Source organism: Calypte anna, chromosome 2, assembly GCF_003957555.1.
Source record: "Calypte anna isolate BGI_N300 chromosome 2, bCalAnn1_v1.p, whole genome shotgun sequence".
NCBI classification, from domain to species: Eukaryota; Metazoa; Chordata; class Aves; order Apodiformes; family Trochilidae; genus Calypte; species Calypte anna.
The window spans coordinates 129,478,745-129,498,648 of record NC_044245.1 but is presented as its reverse complement, the minus strand read 5'-3'; the positions used below and the strand labels follow the sequence as shown (position 1 = coordinate 129,498,648).

The window sequence follows — 19,904 nt, the reverse complement described above, 5'->3', positions numbered from 1 at the left end:
AAGGTGAATAAAGCAATTTATGTGGCTTTGGTTTTGTGATGATGTGTTTTGTTTAAACTTGCTATTGTTGTTTGATTTCTATCTAGGCTATTTTTATGATCCCTACAAATCCCCCTCCAACCTTCCGGAAGCCAGAGCTCTGGTCTGATGAATTCACAGATTTTGTGAAGAAATGCTTAGTGAAAAATCCTGAACAAAGAGCCACAGCAACACAGCTGCTACAGGTCAGTATTTAAGTTACTGAGGAAATGGAAGTTTTATGGCTTTTTTCCTCTAGTTGCAAACCAGAACTGTTGTGAAAATTTCTAAGGGCAAATCACATTTTAACTATTACCATGCCTATCTTTTTACTGTATTATGGTCTTTTCTCTGTCAGCTCCTGTATCTCTACCCCTGTTTTGTTTTGCCTTTACCACTTCTAAAAATGAATTGCTGGTTCTTGCTGTTCAAATTGGATCCTTGCTTTGTGGTTAAGAGGCCCTCTGTAGATCTCAGGATTTAGGCAAGTGTTAAGTGAAAGAATTGAGCCCTGGTTACCCCTCAGTGTGGACCACCCATAGAGTATGTTCAGTCTGCCTTTCTGGTCATGTCAAATAGAGCAGACAGGTTGCTCTGTGTCCTAGAAGGGTCTGGTGCAGACTGACAGTGTAAGGAGTTTGTTCTTGGGCTGTGTTCTGTCAAGTGGGCACTTTTAAATTGGAGCCACAGTTGGTGGTATGGACCTGCAGAGCCTGGGCAGGGTGTGCCAAGCTTGCTCCTGCTCCCTGAGTTTCTAGTAGCTGCAGAAATTTAACTGTTGTGGTTTTTTGGCATGGAGGTAGAAAGAAAGCAGAGAGATTTCAAAGAACTACAAAAATCAAACGGGAGGGACCAATCTGTCAAAAAAGATTTAGTCTCAACTGGACACAGTTTTACAGGGGACATAAATTTTAGCGTGAGAAAATTCAAAGCAAGTTTTCTTAATTAGTGAGAAAGCAGTCCCGGTTTGTGTTATCCCCTGCCTTCAGGGCTGTCATAAGCCTACAAATAACTAAAGAAAATCGAAGAACAAAGGTAATGAAAGAGGGAAGAAAAAAACAGAAAGATACCTAGGCAAATTTTAAGTTTCCATTATTACTGAAATGGCATGTAAAACTTCCAGTAAATAACCTTGCTTTGTAATTGAGATAGAAGTGGAAAAAAAATTGATAATTCCTTTGCTTCTTGTATTTTCTCGGTTACTAATTGATTAAACTTTTGGATAGTGTGCTGTTCTTTTACACTTTCCACTGCTCTTGATAAATATTGTTCTTTGTTTTGCTTGTTTGTTAGTCTATGTAATAATCTGATTTTCTGTAGTTTTCATTGGCATGATGCTCATGCTAGATTTAGTCTGTCTCTAGAAAGCAATAGCCTCTTCTAAAATAAAAATTTCAGTGAACTCCACTACAAGAATGTAAACATTTTGCAGAGTAGTTTTCAGTGTCATCAAATTCATAAGTTTTGTTATGTCTGTTTTTATTTTTCACACTGTGAGAACACTAACATGTGGCCTGCAAGGAGAGAAAAGCCTGAAAGTTATAGATTTTTGTATGATGCTCTGGAGACCTAAAGATTTGAAGTTCATGTGGTTAGCTGAAGACTGACAGCTGGATAGAAGAAACCTGGAGAAAGAAGGGAGAGGGGGAAAGCTTCAGTCTTCTCTCTGTGTACTTACTGGCCAAGGGTGAAGATAGATAATAAGGACACTTGGCTTCATCAGTCCTGTTCACTGTGGACCACTTTTTAAATACATTTCTGAAGTTACTAGAGTTATGGATTAGAGTTATGGTTTGCTTAAATTGTGTTGTCATATAATCATGCAAAAAGCAGAATTTTTCCAGCAGGAGGTGTTTACTATGCAGCAAAATGAATGTAAATGGTATCATGTTGTCTTAAAGGAAGAAGTGGTGTTTTAAATGGCCTTAAATTGAAAATGCATCTTCCTGCTAAAAATAACATTTTTTGCTTGTTACAAAGCATCATAGACCAAGAAATGTTTTGACATAAAATACAGGTTTGTTAGAGTAGGCAGCCATAGTTTCTGTTCTTATAGCTACTAATTTTTATGCTGTAGGTTTAAGATTAATTATATTCTGTAACTGAATATCTGAAAAAGTTTGTTTTTCTATGTCAGACAATTGCTACTCTATTAATTTACTACTTACTGCAAGTTTCCTTTGGATAATTATATCCTTAACTATTAATCAGTTGTATATGATTACATTTCCCAAGGCTTGCTTTTTTTAAAGAAAGTAAAATTTTAGTTATGAAGCAGTTGTATTTTGTTAGTGTAGACTGTAATTATTGCATAATGCAAAATACTGTTTATGGCTGAAATCTGTGATGTTGAACAATACTTATAATTTTATCTGAAGTGTAACTATTGTGTAATGATGTCATATAATTTGATCTTTTTTTTATAGCATACATTTATTAAGAATGCCAAGCCAGTTTCAATTTTAAGGGATCTGATCACTGAAGCCATGGAGATAAAGGCAAAGCGACATGAAGAACAGCAGAGAGAACTAGAAGAGGAGGAAGAAAATTCAGTGTGTATCTTTTTTTTTTTTTTTTCCCAATAACTCTCTATAGCTAAATTATTGGTTTTACGCTACTTCTTGTACTTGTGTTCAAATACTTCACTGGTTTTCTATGTGGGTTTTTATCCTTTGAGGGCTGTGTATTCCACTTTTATTTATGATCATTAATGCTTCTGACAGTACTGCACATTCAGCACTATTCTGTTAGGTGTCCTAGTAAACAGTTTTTCTAGGAGTTGGGAAAAAAAAGCATGCCAACTTTAGCTGCTCATACTAACATTAAAAAAACCCAAACAATGCAACCAGTAAAACTGTTAAGGTTCCACTTCCACATATGAGCTTCTAGACAAGTGATTTGATTTTCAATTAAGGGCATGTAGCCTTTTTTTGGGTGTGTGTGTGTGTAAAACTAACCATAGAATAGTTATGAAGTGATTAGTGTTATGTTATGGATAAGTAGGGATAACTGTATGGCTTGAATCAGGTTGCACCTATAGAGTGAAAATGCTGACAGCATTCTGTTCTTCAGATGATGTTGTCAGCATATGTTTGAAGAAAGAAACAAGTGATAAATTTAAATTGAATATCTAATTAATTTAATTTCCATTAAATTGCAAATCTAAGTTGCATTTAGAATTGTTTTGTAATGTTAGGAGTAAGCCAGTGTTCCTGGCATTCTTAGTTTCTCTAGATGATAAATTTTAGTGCAATCTTGTGCAACACAGCAGTGTGTGCTTCAAAGAAGGTTCTTGCCACACATGCAATGAGAGCCAAGGTCATTCATGAATAACATGCAGAAACTGTGGAGATTGGAATGTGGTAGAAATCTTACAGCTTTGAGCAAACAGCAGAGCAGTGCAGTAAGGCAGTCTGCCCCATCCCAAATTATACCATCCTTGTTATGTGTTACAGAGTGTGATATCTATACACAGGAGTACTTTTCAAGCCGATTCTGTGGAGTGTTTTGTATCCCAACAGACAGCAGAGTCTTCTTTTTGCTTAATGTTTTTCTGTTCTAAGATTATTGATAGCTTGTGTTTATAAGGATGGTTTACTCCAGGTTGTATTTGCTTAGTCAGCGATAAAACAGGCAGGGAAGGTTGGGACAGTATTTTTTACATTAGGAAATGTTACCTGTGTGGACTTGACATGCAGAGTTGATGTTTGTGACTTGATATATTGAATAGTTGATCACTGAAGACACTGATTTATTCCTACCTAGAAACCTCATGTCTTTACCTAGCATACATTCCTGCCCACTGTTGCCTTCTGAACTGTATGCCTTAAACACACACGTAGACCTGTTGTTGATGTCTTTTGCATTAATCCAAAATTGAGTATGACATCTAATTTCACTTTGAGCTTCAGGTGAGGAATCAAATTTTCAAGCAGGATTGAAACAATGCATGCCAGCTCAGTATGTGGTGTACACCTTCCCTCTCCCACTACTAGATGGAAGGGTACAACACAAGTTAGGCCCACTGTGACTAAAGAAATCATTTAGCAACTCCTCATGCTTCTTGCATAGGTACATAAGTCAGAATGTAACACTGCATTCTTCATTTTTTCCCCCGGCCCCCTGGATTATTCAGTGTCTAGTATAAGGGAACTACAATTTAGGTTTGAGGCAGGAATCTGTTACTTGTGTTACCATTGCAGTAGATGGGGATTTTGCTGTATACTTCTCTGATAGAGTCAAGGAACAAATTATAAGTACAGAGAGACTCTGCTTGTCACCTCTGCTTGTGTAAAAGAAGGTGCCTCAAATCTGAAAATAACAGAAGTATCTTTAGTTAGCAGAGCTGAGAGAGCAAAATCACAGGATAGTTGAGGATGGCATGGACCCCTGGAAGTCACCTGCTCCCATTTCCCTACTCAAACAGGGCCACCAAGAGCTCATTGCCCAGGACTATGTCCTGAAAGCTTTTGCATATCTCCAAGGACTTCATGACCTCCCTGGGAATCTTGTAATGTGCTCAAGTCAGCCTCACAGTAAAGAAATGTTTCCATATACTGAAGGAAATGTCCTGAAGTTGCACAAGAAGATGTTTAGACTAGATATTAGGAATAATTTATTTACTGAGAGAGCAGTCAGGTGCTGGAATAGTCTGCCCAGGGGGGTGATGAAGACATCACTAGACATCACTGAAAAGGACCTGACTCCACCTTCTTTGCACTTTTCCTTCAGATGCTCATACACATTGATGAGGTCCCCCATGCACCTTCTCTTCAGTCTGAATAGTCCCAGCTCTCTCAGCCTCTCCTCACAGAGAGATGCTCCAGTCCTGTGATGATCCTTTATTGCTCTTTTATGGACTCTATCCAGTATCATAGAATCACAGAATGGTAGGGATTGGAAGGGGCCTCTGGCGATCATCTAGTGCAGTCTCCCTGCCAAAGCAAGGTCAAGTAGGGCAGGTCACACAGAAATACGTCCCAGGGCTTGAAAGTCTGTAGAGAGAAGGGTATATCCAGCTCTCCATTTGTAGTAGGAAGCTGAAAAGTGGACCCAACAGTCCAGGTGTGGCCACACTAGGGCTGAGCAGAGAGAAAGGAACACATCCCCTCCACCTGCTGGCCACCCTTTTCTGGGATCCCATTAGCCACCTTTGCCGCAAGGTTGCCTTGCGCTTAAAAATAAGTGCACTTGCAGTCTATGCAAATGCTAACTGTTGTATTTTACTAACAAAATTTTAAGGTCTGTAATCATATACCTACCTGTGCATGAGCAAACCCAGAAGTCATCTTCTGCTTGGAAGAAATTGCTGTTAAATACAAGGCAGAAGGTCAGAGTGAATGACAGTGAGGCAAAGAGGAGACAGAAGATGAGTCAGCATGGGAAGCACTGGCATTAGCATACCTTGCTCAATGTATTTATTTTTTTTTTCAGGATCATGATGTAGAGGATTGTCAAAGGACAATAATGACAGTCTTACAGAGGGCCAGAGGCAGCCTGACTGGTTGTAGCAGGGGACATGGGAAAAGAGTAAAGGGAATTGAAAATTCAGCAGGGGAGAAATGGAAAAAGACAGTTTGAGGCAGAGCAGACTTCTCAGTACGTAATGATGTGATAGAATAAGAGAAGTCTGTGAAAGAGAGTTTGTGAATGAGATCAGTCAGCTTGGAAAAGGAAGGTAGTAGAAAAATAAAAGGAAGAGTATGACTTCAGCATAATAAAAGACAGTAGGGAAGAAGTTGGAAAATGAACCTTTGTAGTTGTATTATCTCAGGTGGATGGCTCACTAGATGAGACTTCCAGGTGACAAATAGAAAAGAAGGATGAGAAAGTTTGGATAAAACTTTAGCAATATGAACATTTGTAAAAAAGAGTATGTCTGTTAGGGCAAGCCCTTTGTACTGCTGCACTGGTAGCAGACTTTGGAATTATTTAAAAAACCCCAAAGACATTGGACATGCATGTTACACTGCATAGTGTCCTTGGAGTTCATTATAGAAGTGATTTTAGAAAATAGTTTAATAATACTTAGTAATTTGCTGTCTTGTGCTCTTTTTTAGTTTTCTGCGGTAACACTGACTTACAGTCTATAATTGATTAAAATTAATAGATAATAATAAATCCTGTTTCTAGGGGTTGTAAAGACAGATGGATCCTGGGCACTGAGTGCATAATAGATTACATTTGGACATAATTACATAAACCCCCGAGGTTATGTTTTCAAGCAAAGTGGTTTGCTTCCTCAGCAAGATAAGCTGACTGCCTCTCTGGGTCTCTTTTAATGCAAAATAAACTTTATGAAGGATGGACTTAAAGTGACACTGAAGGTAGGCTGATTACAGAGGAGATGAGATTAATGCAAACTACCCCTTAATATTTTAGAAAGTAAGAAAAGTGTAAGGGTTCAAGGGGTGGTCATCTCATGTTGCTAAGATTGGTCTGTACTGAAGATTCTAACTACTCAACAGATTGTTGTAGCTGTTTTTCTTTAGGGAAAACACAGAAAGGTTAATCCTTAAGATTTTATATCTGTTTTGCTTGCTGTGAGAAGTCCAGCAGTAGATTAGGCTACACAAATAGTATGTAGTCAAATCTGTGTGTAGGCAATTTCTGGGCTAAGGTGAATCAGGCTGTCTTATATTTGCTATAGATCTCTGTGTGCATGAAGTCTGTGGTAAGGTGCTAGAGAGTTTAACTGTAGCTCTCCAGTAGAGAAAAACCAGTTTGTGTCATTTGTGGAATGACAAATCTCTTCCAGGGAAGTACTGGGTGGTGCTGCTAGCAAAGGGAGAAATAGCACAGTGTGATTATTTGGTATTTTTTATCCTGATCATAGATAAATTTCATTACTCCTGGGTATTATTCTGGAGAGGTTTCATGCCTTTTCTTCCATTGAGCTCCATCAGTTTTACTGAAGAAGGGCTGTAAGCCACCATGTATTTACTCCTGCAAAAACATCTTGTAAGGAACAAGAGAATGACAAAGGTGTTTTTGCTGTAGGGTTTATATTGAATAGTTAAACTTTGAAGAAGTTTACTGTTATAAAAAGATAAAGTAAAAAGAGTTTTTTATACCTAATTTAAAAAAAAATTTTTTACATTCTTTTATGCTGTTCATATGTTTTAATTTCTTAAGTTTTCGTATGGTTTAATGATTGTAAGAGACAATCAGTGATAAGGTTTGTAATCAGGATGAAATTTTTACCTTTGTTAAAACTGTGATATTTGGTAGTATGTATGACTTTTGTTATCAGTAAATACATTCCTTCAGTAATTTTGTATTGCTTGCTAAGCCTTGAGTGGAAAAAAAGTTGAGAAATAGTTAGCTTTAATAGGGAAAAAAAAGCAAGGGTAAAAGTCAGTGAGATGAAGAACTATGATGGGGAGGCAAGGAGGAGGGACTCCTTTGACAAACGTGAATGTTGACCTATGAATAGCTTTCCTGTTGTCACAATGCAGTACTGATCTTGTTCCAAATTGGTTTTAATAAGTTTTTGGTTTGTAATGCAGACTTCCCGTGCCTTGCAACTGAGTTTCACTGCACTACATGATTGAAGAAATTCTAGATTGATTTGAGAGATGACACCAGCATCTTGTCCAGTTGCAGACACACTATAGGTTCTAATCAGTTAAAAGCACAAAAACATCCAAACTAGGGAACAGCAGGAAAAACTGTTAGAATTTTTTATTTAATCAGAGAAGATAAAAGAAGAAAAAGCAAAAGCACTGAAACATTTGTGTTTGTCCTTTAGAAAACATCAACCAAACAACTGTCCCTGAAAATCACCACTTCAATTTGAAATAATGCTTAATTACAAAGTAAGATCAAATGTTCTAAATTAAAAGGAAAAAATAATTTGTTTGGGGAAATGCCAGAAAAACAACAAGTCAGTTCTTTTTATACTTCTTATTCACTTTATTCTTTTCCTTTTGGAAATGTAAAACAGATAATAGTAGTGCCAGTTTGGTATTTCATACCGTAGTGGATGAAGTCAGTAGTCCAGCTTAGAACTCCAAAGATAAATAACCATTGCACATTTCTGCTTCTTATGTGCCACTTTCCACAGAACTCTGAAGAAATAAAGTGCTTCTTGAACATAATTTTCATGACTATATGAACATGCAGTTCTAATGATAATACAGGTTTTGATAAGCCAACATGCAATGGTTTATCTTAAAGAAAGAGATAATGGCAGTCCCTACGTTAACTTGTCTAATAGTAGTGACAGTTGAAAAACAGTACCTTAAAAGTGAATTTTTCCCAATGATAATCTCTATGATGTCCTAACCATAGAGTGGAAAAGGCAGGCTCAAGCCTGGAGAAATGCATATTTAATAACTCTTAGAAGCAAGAGTAAATATTGATATTAGTGGTAAGTAGTCTATCAGTGTTAAAGGTCTCTCCTGGGCAGTGAACTGAGTCCATATACTGTTAGAAAAGCATGGTTTGAGTTAACCTGTCAGGGACTTGAATTTATTGATCTAAACCCTGAAGAATTTCCGATGTAAGGTGTGAGCAATTGTGCTCATTACTCCCTGGTTTGTGTTTTGGGACCCATCAAGAAGAAAGGTGCAAAATATTTTAAGTATGGTGTTCCTTTTGTTAGGAAAATGGATTTATCATAAAGTTATGTCTCAGGAAGTTTTAATAGTTTTAATTCCCTCTCTAAGCTGTATAGGTGTCATTATGGACACTCAGGTTATAAGTGAATTAAATAATTGAATGGAGAGCAGTGGGTGATTCTGGAGAACTAATCAGATGCAAAGATTTCATAGTTATGTACTTAATTTTTAGTATAAATTCCAGTTTGTTTTCCTTCAATTGAGGAGGAGTTATATCCATAGAATTGATTTTTTTTTTTCATTTTTACCATTTTCTGTGAACATTTTATAGTATGAGATATTGTCAATTGTACATATTTTTGCTGTTCAAACCATATTTTACAGCTGTGAATAAATGGCCAGGTTGCATACAGTCTGCATCTCTTTCCTTCCAGAGAGATATAATATCATTATAAATAGTGTGCTCTAAATTGATTTTATGCCTGTTGCAAGGGTTGCTTATGTGATGAGAATGCCTTCTGACAAACTGACATGTTTTGATAAGTGCTGAAGTAATTGTACAGGTTTTTTTAATTAAGCAAAAAATGGCAAAGGGTGTATTCTACAGCAGGTTAATCCCAATATCAAAGTTTAAATATTAGTTTAGGCATTATTAAACATGACCAATCTCTTCTTACATGCATTTTTTTTGAAGTGTGATGTGAATTGGATGCTGGGACTGGGCAGCTGTATTATGGGAATGTAAAGCAACTCGTTGCTGGGCAGCTTGCAGGAAACATGTCTAAATATTTATTTCTCTGGATCTTTAAAGGAATGAGCTAACGAGCAGCTCTTCCTGTATGTTTTCTTTTACATTTTAATGTCTCTATTATGTGAGGAATGCTTAATTATTTTTAGAGTATTCAAACAGGGGACTACTACTTCAGTGCTCCATTTTTTTTTCATAGGACCTTTAGTGTTTTACTACTATAAAAAACTTAGCCAATTATCAATAATCAATTATGCGTGTATGTTGGCTTCTTTGCTCATTCATATGTAAGTTTTTGGTAAGTCAGATATGAATTTTGAGAAGCTGGCATCTTTTTTTTTAAGAACTTAAGGAATAGTTGCTATAATTATTCCTTTATATTTTTATAATATATAAGTTATTTTCAAGGAACTAGTGAATTGTTTGAGTTATTCTATAGTTTAAATCTGATACACTTAACTGTGTTTTTTCTGAAGGATTTAATATTACATTCATGAAACTTTTGTGTGTTTGTATTTATATCTATCTGTCTGTCTATATATATATATATATGTAACTTTCCATGACAGTATTAAAACTATGAAGTTTCATAGTGTTTTTCCTTTAAGCCAAAGGACACCTGACAGATGTGCTAGTTAAATTTGATTGCAGTCTGTTAAGTATCCTGAAGTTAGAAATAAAGATGACTTTTTTGAGTGAAATGTAGCTACCCATGAAAAGTTAAAGCAGCTTTTTAAGAGAATATTGCTAAAGCACACAGCAATTTAGAACCAGAAAGCAGTTACAGGAAGAGTAAACATAGGGAGGTAGTTGTGAGCAGCAAGTCCTTTTTACCAGGTATATCAATTAGAAGGAGATAGAAAGCAAACTTAAATGCTGTTTCATAATATATATCTATTAAATTTGATGGGATTTGAGTGTGTGCTGTAAGTTAAGTCTTTGCTGATGGGTTTAAACTTAAGTAGGTTCTTAGTATTAAGCATATACTTGGGTTGTGAGTGGGCTTTATGCATGTTAGAAGCTTTTTGGAAAATCCTTGTTCTTGACCAAACTAGATTATGTGTTTATGTTGCTACTACAGTGCTTTTACACAAAGATAGCTGTGACTACAGCCAGGTTTTTCAAAGGTGGTGATGAGGTGTTAATAGTAAATGAAATTATTTTACAAGATACTAAATTTTGCCAGCATGTAAATCTTCCTGTAATGTACTGTAGCCTAGTTAGCTGTCTCTGGTGCCCCCTAGTGCTCTTTCTACATGCACAAATCTTACGTAGTTCTTGGCTTTAATTTTACCAGTTTTCATCCCATTTTTCCTATGAATTTAAAAAATGCAACAGGAAAATTAATTGATCTTTATCACCTTGCTTGTTTGCATCGATTGTGGTCTAGATTCAGATATGATGTGAAAGGCTGTCTCTTCTGAGAAGATTTCCTGTGTAATGATGATGTTTCATTTCCTAAGCATATTGTGAAGTCTTGCATGTTGTTTCCACTGAAGTCTTTTTGAATTTGCTGTCCTGATAATCCAGTTATTGCACTTCTTTGCTTTAAGTGTTGCTTTTATTAATATGCTGATTTATCTTTATAAATAAGGAGATCCAAAGATTTAGTGGTTCCGAACATAGGGTTACAGGGTATCACCAATGCTTTACTTGTACGTGTGTGATGTTGTTCAGAGTTTTTGCATTTCTTGTAATTTCTGTAGCATTTCAAACGGTATTAGTGCTCTTGTCTGCTTTTCTGTTGCTGTCTCCTGGTGCATCAGAAATTAAATACAAGTTTGGTGCTTATTACTTGTACACAGGAGAACAGCAGACAGCTTAATTCCAGAGTTAGCTGTTTTTATTGCCTGATTCCTGGATCTGTTTTCATAAACAGTATGAGAACATGACACTTCAGCTTCAATACCTTATAGTTTTTCTAGTTAAAATTGAGATTGTGTTTGTTTTCATTTAATCAGTGAGTTTACCTTTTCTAACAACAGATCAGTATTTCTACACCAATATTTACAAACTGTAAAGCATGAATGTGAATTTCAACTAAAGAATCACTTTGATCTCTTATGTAAATGTGCACTTACCTAACTTGGATTCACTGGATATTTTTATAAAATTACATTTTCAAAGTCAGTATAGTCGACTGCCGTTTTAGCTAAACCTCATATTTGTGACAAATACTGGAATGAAAGTTCTGGAAGCCATCTGCCTTAACCCACAAAATTAATTATTCTGGGGCATGCATAGGCACTAAAAAGTTTTATATCTCTCTCTCTCAGTACATAATTTCTGATCTAGGGAAAAACATGTTGACCAAAATTCTCATGTACTTCCAATCTGGAGACAACTAGTCTGGGGACAAAAGGTGGGATTTTGTGATCCTTAGTCCTCTAGGTGCCTGAAGATAGATGTTCTCTTCACTGAGAGACAACAGTAAGAAAAAAGATTGTTACACTCTTAAACTGGAAAATGGAATGCTGTTCTTTGGAACAAATCCAGATACTTGATTTAACTGAAGAAATATTTTAATTTTTTTAATGAAGCAGAAGATATAAAAGTGGTCACTTAGGACTCCATTTAATACTTGTACATGTTGTTAGCCATCACTCTCTTCACTACTAAAATAAAACTTTTCAAGCTTCAGGAAAAGATTTGTTTCATTTCTGATTTCAGTTTTAGTAATTTTAGTTCCATGTGCAGTGCTAACAGACACTGATATTAGTCAAGCAAATGTCTAAATCTCGTGTAACTGTGCATTAACTCGGAAACTGTGCCTGGGTGTTAGGGATGCTACCTTTGTAGTGTGTAATAGGAGAAACAGTAGTATGTTCTTGTCTGGAATATTGTGTCCAGTTCTGGGCCCCTCAGTTCCAGAACATCTGGGAACTGCTTGAAAGAGTCCAGTGCAGAGCAACCAAGACGTTTAAAGGAGTGGAACATCTCCCTTATGAGGAAAGGCTGAGGGAGCTGGGGCTCTTCATCTTGGAGAAGGGGAGAATGAGGGGTGACCTCATTAATGTTTATAAATATGTAAGGGGTGAGTGCCAGGAGAAGGGATTAAAGCTTTTCTCAGGGGTCACTAACAATAGGATGAGGGACAGTGGTTACAAACTGGAGCATAGGTAGTTCTTTATAAATGTAAGGAAAACCTTTTTCACTGTGAGGGTGACAGAGCCCTGGAACAGGCTGCGCAGGGAAGTTGTGGAGTCTCCTTCCCTGGAGACATTCAAAACCCACCTGGCTGTGTTCCTGTGTGACCTGCTGTAGGTGATCCTGCTCTGGCAGCGGGTTGGACTTGATGATCTTTTGAGGTCCCTTCCAACCCCTAAATTTCTATGATTCTATTACTCTATTTTACAAGTCAGTATTGCATTTTATTGCAGTACTGCAAGAAGCACTTCAAAATAATTCCTTAATTGTTCCAGCACTTTTAGAACTTTTGGACTTACTTTCTGATTACCCTTGTTAAAAAGAGGAAAACAGGGCTAGCAAGAAACTAGGTGGGGAAGGAATAAGGAAAACTGAAGTTGCCACCAGGAGGAGCAGTACCAAAATATTCTCATTTAGTTACTGGTACAGTACTCTTGTGCTGTAGCTGTAAGCTGTGTGTTTGGGAAAATTAGGATTTTTTTTAAGGGTAGGGTACTAAATATAGTGTTTTAAAATGCAGCAAAAATACCCAGAAAGAAGCCAGGTGAAGCACCGTAATATTTTTACAAATTATAATCTGGAAAATAATGTTTCATTTGACAACTGAAATTTTAATCACAGATTTAAATCTGTGTCTTGGTTTCGGTATGTTTTGCTGTTAGCCAGACTCTATGAATCAAAATTAGGTTTATTTTTCTGTCTCTCAGTTGAGACTTAATAGTATAATTTTCAGGAGCTGATGTATTGGTATTACTACTGTCTACAGTTCACTGTATCTCCATAGCCCAGACATTGAGAAACAAACACTGGGGCAATGTAGCCACCTTGTGCATGTATGTCTAGAGGCAAATTGTCTGCTGTGTCAGGAAATATCAGGGAAGGGAAGTAAAGAGTTCATTGCCAAACAGAAAGTGCCAAACCTTCTCGGATTTTAGGACCTGGGTTTATTTTTTCTGGTTTCATCTGATGTCTGTCTTCCTCACACCCTGTCTTTTCATGGTTAAAAAAATTTAAATATACAAAGTAAAACAAAGATTTGGGAGAAGAGGAATACTTTATTGAGTGAAATTTTGTTTTAATGTTGCATGTAGCAATAAGCATTTTATTTTTAAAGGGAATGCTAAGGAAGTATTGTATGATGGTCTTTCAAGGGGCATAGGTAGAATATTTTGCTAATTAGGGATAGATTCAAGTTAAGTTTTCACAGAACAGAGGAAGTGTACATGTTTTTAAAATTGGTGAAGGTAACATTTATATTTTATACTTAGAAATTTGACAGAGTGACTTCACAGCGATGGGTTTTTTTCTTATATAATCAGCAAGAATGCTTTATTTTTTTTTTCTCTTGGATATAGATTTTAGTCATATATATAGCGTGTGTATAGTCTATCACATTATTCCTGAAATGCTGTGATATTGTGCATGTAATCTAAATCAGACTTCAGAAAGCAGTGAGGTTTCCCATTAGTGTTTTCAAATATTGGTATTTCATACAAATTTTATAGTTCTTTAACTGGTTGTCAGTAGTTCTGCTTCACTTTCCTGGTCCACTATTGTCAGCATTTCAATATGTCAGCATATTGTCAGCACTGTATGTTATCATGTTATTAGATCCCCCACCCACTTAGTGATTGAGTATGTGCTCTACAGATACTATTCTATATAATCTCAACAGGTTATTTTACTCAGTCTTGTGACAGAGGTTTGTAAAGAGAACTACTTGAAGTAAGCCAAGTTGGTTTTCTGTTTGTTTCTGAGCTGGACTTCCAAAACTATTTTGGAGGATTTTTTTTAATGGTTAAATTGTTCAAGGATCAGTCATCTGGCTGCTGTGCATAATCTAATAGGCTGGGTATGATAATTGGTTAAGGGTGATCAGTACACATCCAGGGTGATAGTCCATTGCAAAACAACCAAGTCAGTTCCCATTTATTGTGGTACTGATCTTGAAACCCAGGGGAGGTATAGTGGATCATGAAAATCGTGTAGATATTCAAAACAGGATGCTGCTGTGAAGTGGGTGTGTGGGCCAGTTTCTTTTAAATCTGCAAGAAAAAAGAAATTTTTTATTCTTCCTTTATATAGAATATTTTTTTTTATTTTGTAATTTTTTAAAGATATAAACCCAAAAGTTTACAAGTAGGTGACATGAAAATAAAAAACTAATGAATAAGGATTTAAATGATTGCTGCTTAACTTTTTTTTCCCCTAAATTATCTACTGCCTTCTGACAAATGTTCCTCCATTCTGTAGGATGAAGATGAGCTGGACTCTCACACCATGGTGAAGACCAGTTCAGAGAGTGCTGGTACCATGAGAGCCACAAGCACAATGAGTGAAGGTGCTCAGACAATGATTGAACACAACAGCACCATGTTGGAATCGGACTTGGGGACCATGGTAATAAACAGTGATGATGATGAAGAGGAAGATGGGACCATGAAAAGTATGTTATTAATTTACTTTTAGTAATTTGATATGGTTTCTCATGCTTCATGACTATGTTGTATATCATCAGTGGCTTTTAAATGGCAGATTCCATAGTTAAAATAGGGAGAAGGGTATTTGTGTCTGAGCATTCTCTTTAGTTTCTGGAGGAAAATGTGACTACAGTGGGATATCCAAAGCAGAAGCCTGGTTTTGGTGCTTTGCTACATGTCTCTGGAGGACTCCAAACTTAGACTTCAGGGAACTCTCCCTTCTGCTGCTGGTTTCTTGCTTCTTGCATCCTGTCCATGTACATTTGGACCAGTTCCTTGGAGCTAAATTGAAGTGATGTGATTATGTGAGAAGCTGCTACTTCAGATTCAGTGGGAACTCTTTGTGACTCTCCATGGGGTCAGCAATCATCACACATCTTGACACAAATTTTCATTTTTCACTCGTGATTTTTTAGCAGATTCTTATTTTCTAAGTTCTTGTTTGGCATTTGTTGGAATGTAATTTAATAATGCTTGATTTAAGGCACTAATTAAAAGATTGTTGAAATCTAAGTAAAAACTTGACTTTGGCATCATGTTAGGAAGTATGTAACAAAGAAATTGCAGAGGGATAAAATTATAACTTACACCAAAATATGCATAAATATGTATTTGTGAAATAGTTAACTTCCTTATGTATTGATGTGCTTATTATTTGGCTGAAGACTACAGCAAAATGCAGCCCCGTGAATTTAATGGAATTATTTGCTTGAATGAGCACCTGTAATAAATGAACCTTAACTCAAACTGTAGGTACCTGATTTCATGAGGCACAATGTAATTTTTAACTCCAGGCAATTGTTGGAGGTAAAAAATAAAGCTAACGTCTGAAGAGCAGAAATTAGTCCCAAATAAATAATTTTGAACACTTTATAGCAATGATAAAGTTGCATTTATTTTTGCATATATAAATATATATATATAAAATTTGTGCAAAATTAGTTAGAGCAGAGCTGAAATATGTTTTCTTTGCAACTTAATGTACAGCAAATTGGTAAGGAATAAATTTGCATATATATAAAATTTGCATATATATAAAATTTGTTTGAAATTAGTTAGTTAGTGCAGAGCTGAAATATGTTTTCTTTGCAACTTAATGTACAGCAAATTGGTAAGGAAGCATTTTGTCACTTTTTTTGTCTTGGTTGGGTTTTGTCCATTTTATTTTGGTTTTGAAATTTGTGTTCTGTTCATTAAGATAGCAAACATACCTGATGATTAGTGAAAACACTCTGTGCTTTAATTTGTTTTCATGCTGAAACAGACTATATGCCTAGTAAACTGTGAAGCTGGGGGAGGGTTAGTACAAGCAATCTCTAACTCATCAATTTCAACAAGTTACAGAAAAGATGAATGATTAAAAAAAAAGCTAAAGATACAATATGCAAATTTGGAGTAAAGAATAAAAATGTAATTCTTAGGGTGGAAGTATTATGAAATGGAGGTTTTAATGCACTCTGTGCAGTCTTTCAGATCACTTCATGTTTCATAACTGCTGTGTAGATTTAATATATGCTGAGAAGAATACAAGTTAGTATGCCAAGGAGATCAAAAAGTGTCATTAAGTTTGCACTTCAGTCTCTTATCTTTGTCCTGTTTGTCTGCTGTGTTGCTGGAGACATTGTTTTAAAAATGTGATGTTATTTTCAGTTTTTAATTTATTCCATGGCAGCCTGTAGTTAGAAAAGGAATTACCTTGGCATTTAGTCATCAGAATTCCTAAATGCATAAATTCCTAATTCTGCCTTCTTGTCCAACAAGAATATATAATACTTGGGACAACAGGTTTCCTATCCAAACACCTCCCCGTAGGTGACTGTCTTGAGACCTTTAACTCCAGCAAAGGAAAACCTGCAAGCTGAGGGTAGCCTGGTGGCAAGTGGTGGTTTTATCATTCAGATGGGAGGCAACTGCTTTGGTTCCTGCACTGTTTCACTGAACTTCGATTTTGTGTCAGACACCCATTGATTATGAACTAGAAAGAATTTCAGAATGGGACCTCCACAGCTCTCAGATTAAAATTAATATAAATCATGTCCACTGTAGCTGGTCCTCTTCTGGTTCTGTGATTCGTGTACTTTTAACTGAAACAGGAGTGATTCCAAGTGTCTGAAGTGTCCCTAGGAAGGGACATAAAAATCCACGCTTTCTTTGGGAGGAAATCAAAAGTATTTGTGCTTCTTTGTGCTTTACAAAACCACAAGATTTTGGAGATTGGTTGCTTTTTCCAATGTAACTTTATAGGCAAGGTGAGCACTTTCTAGATGTTTATATAATTTGAATATAGTAAACCTGAACAAGTAGCTTAAAATGGCTCTTTGGTGCTTCTGTATAATAGAACATTGCAACAAGAAGCTTGGAGAAGTGAACTTAGTCAGCTAAGGAAGAGGGATTTAATTTTTTTCCTAGACACACAAAATATTTGTGACAAACTTTTTCTTTAATTGCTCTTGTGTTTATTTTCGTGTTTTGTTTCCTTGTGCCTTTTGTTTTCCTTCTCGAGGATAAAATAAGAAACAATAATACTTTTTTATTTATAAGTGCTCATGCTTAGAGGCCTCTGGGAGCCATGACAGATACTTAACTACAAACATATTTTTTTCACAAATAGGGAATTATGCCCAGATAAAATTGGGATTTGAAACAAAAAGAGGTCTGTCATCCTACTCCAACATACAATATACAGCCTGGCAATAAACAACATTTATGCCTTCTTGCTTAGTTTGCCTGTCCATACTCATAGCAGAGACTGTGCAATATGTACCTAGAAGGAGGAAAGAAAATGCAGAATACAGAGTGGTGAGAGGACAGAGCTTAATTTTAGGAGGTTTAATGTGGATTGGAAGAAAAGAGTGGTATTCATCGGAAGGCAGTACTGCTTTTGTTCAGCTGCCTGGATTGTACTTATTTTCATCTAGGGTTTTTTCATATCTCAGTTCAGAGGCCAGTGTTCAGACCAGCTTCCTACACTCCCTTTGTGGGAATGCCACAGGCTTAGTGTTAGGGCTTTCTCTGGTGCACCAAGAGTATTTCTGAATATTCTTCTTTCTCTTTTTCCTTAACACTCCTCTCTTCTTATTTTTGCTGTCTCCTTTGGGGATGGTGAACAAGTTCCCTCTTTTCACCATTTCATCTTACTCTGGGTTTCTAACTGTTGCTTCAAGACTCAGAACTGAATTTCCTGGATAATTCATGGTTGGTAATGCATATGTTAAAAGAAGTGATCAGTGTACTGATGAGGTAACATTTGACAGACAAAAGTGGTGAGGCTTCTGTTTTCTTACTTTTTGCCATGTAAGACATGAAATGTTTTAGATTTAGTCAGTATAATTCTTAAACACATTCTTCCTTTTTCTCAACGAGAAGAATATAATCTAGGACAGCAGGCTTCCTTTCCTGTCTCCCCCTATAGGTCTCTGTCTTGCAAAGGAAAGCCAGCAAACTGGACATAGCCTGATGGCAAGTGGTGGTTCCATCATTCAGCTGCAGGCAACAAGTTTGTTCCCAGCACTTACTAATTATGAAATTAATTGCTAAACTGTCTTTTATTGTTGTATTACGGGATCTTTGATTACAGCAGGACATTCACTATATCGTAGTACCTGCATTTTGAAAGGAGAATTGAAGAGTTGGTTTTACTTAGTTTTTACTTTTTAGTGATTTCAGTCCCTACAGTGTAAGAGATTGTGCCATATTGTAGGTCCATCTCCTCTGTGGTAGGATGTGGGTGCTTGGGTTCTTCTGGAGTGATGCTTCATAACTCTTAGGCCCAACTCCCACAGCTTTTTTTTTTAAGTGGCTGTTGAAATGTGTTCTACAACAACCTATGAGCTGGATCCAGTAGGAATTTGATAAGAAAGCTTAATTACTGGCTGGTTTCAGTGGTGCTGTAGCCTGAGAGTTGATATTTCATTGGTGTAGTTTTGTTGAAGCTGATGTACTGTACCCATGCTACAATAGGTTGTTTGCCCCATGCAAGTGTAGTAGTTCTTTACTTCTTTATATATAAAAAGAGATGATAGGTGTTTCCAAGCTTCTTCTAGTTTTTGAGTCCTCTTTTCTGATTGGTAATAAAGTTGTTCATTTATGCTACTAGTAGCAGTATCTCTTGCAAATAGATTTTTTTTTCCAAAGAAAAACATCATGATGGCAGTTCTGCTTCTGTTGGAAAATGCTGGCTCAAAATGGATTTTCTTTGTTTCACTGAAAGCAGAAATAAAGTGTAACTCAGCTGGTATGAACTAATGATTTTATAATAGTAGTGTCATTGAGTGTTTTTTCCTTTTCTCCAGAAAGTGGAAAAATAGAAAAAAAATTATTAAACCAGTTTTACAACTCTCATCCTCAGAAGCAAAGCAATGTTTTGTGCATGAAACACCACCCTTTGCCCCTTAAAAATCCTTCAAAGTTGAGTGCATAGTACTTCAAAAAGTCTGAAGACTTCAACTGGTTGAAAAATATGTATATTTTCTTTTAAATGCCAGTTGCAATCATTTCTTATTAATATGTATATTGCAATCCAAACAAAATTGTGTATGAGTTCTGACTTTGAAGACTTGGGTCTGTAAGTTGCTGTGCTGTGAAAGCTCTGGGGAGGCAAACATTTCTTAAGATACAACCTTAGTTAGACTGCCAGCTGCTCTTACCTAAGGAGCTGCTCATCTAGTGTAAGCTGTTGCTTCCTCTGATTCTCTGGTCATCATAAAATAGTCACAATTTCTGCTTAAAAATATGACTGAAGGAGGTGGCTGTGGCACCTTTCTGCATGGTAGTTCACTGTTAAGTGTGCTTGCCTAGAGGTTGAGGTCAATATTCCAGGCTCTCTTCAACTGTGTTTTATTTAAACCTCCTGCCTCACATTTCCCAGGAGGATTCCTGACACTGAGTTGTAGACCACCTTGTGTGGTAAGAAAGTAGTGGCAGGAATATATGAAATATAAAGCCCATGTA

At 36.4% G+C, this 19,904-nt stretch overlaps 1 protein-coding gene across 1 annotated transcript in view; it reads left to right on the top strand.

Moving 5' to 3' along the window:
• The window catches only part of STK3 (serine/threonine kinase 3), a 125,759-nt gene that overhangs the window by 55,389 nt on the left and 50,466 nt on the right, over nt 1–19,904 (top strand). Inside the window, exons 7-9 of the mRNA XM_030445956.1 lie at nt 87–224; nt 2,445–2,570; nt 14,728–14,920. Coding sequence (XP_030301816.1) covers nt 87–224; nt 2,445–2,570; nt 14,728–14,920 — 457 coding nt within the window. The remainder of the gene's footprint in view (nt 1–86; nt 225–2,444; nt 2,571–14,727; nt 14,921–19,904) is intronic.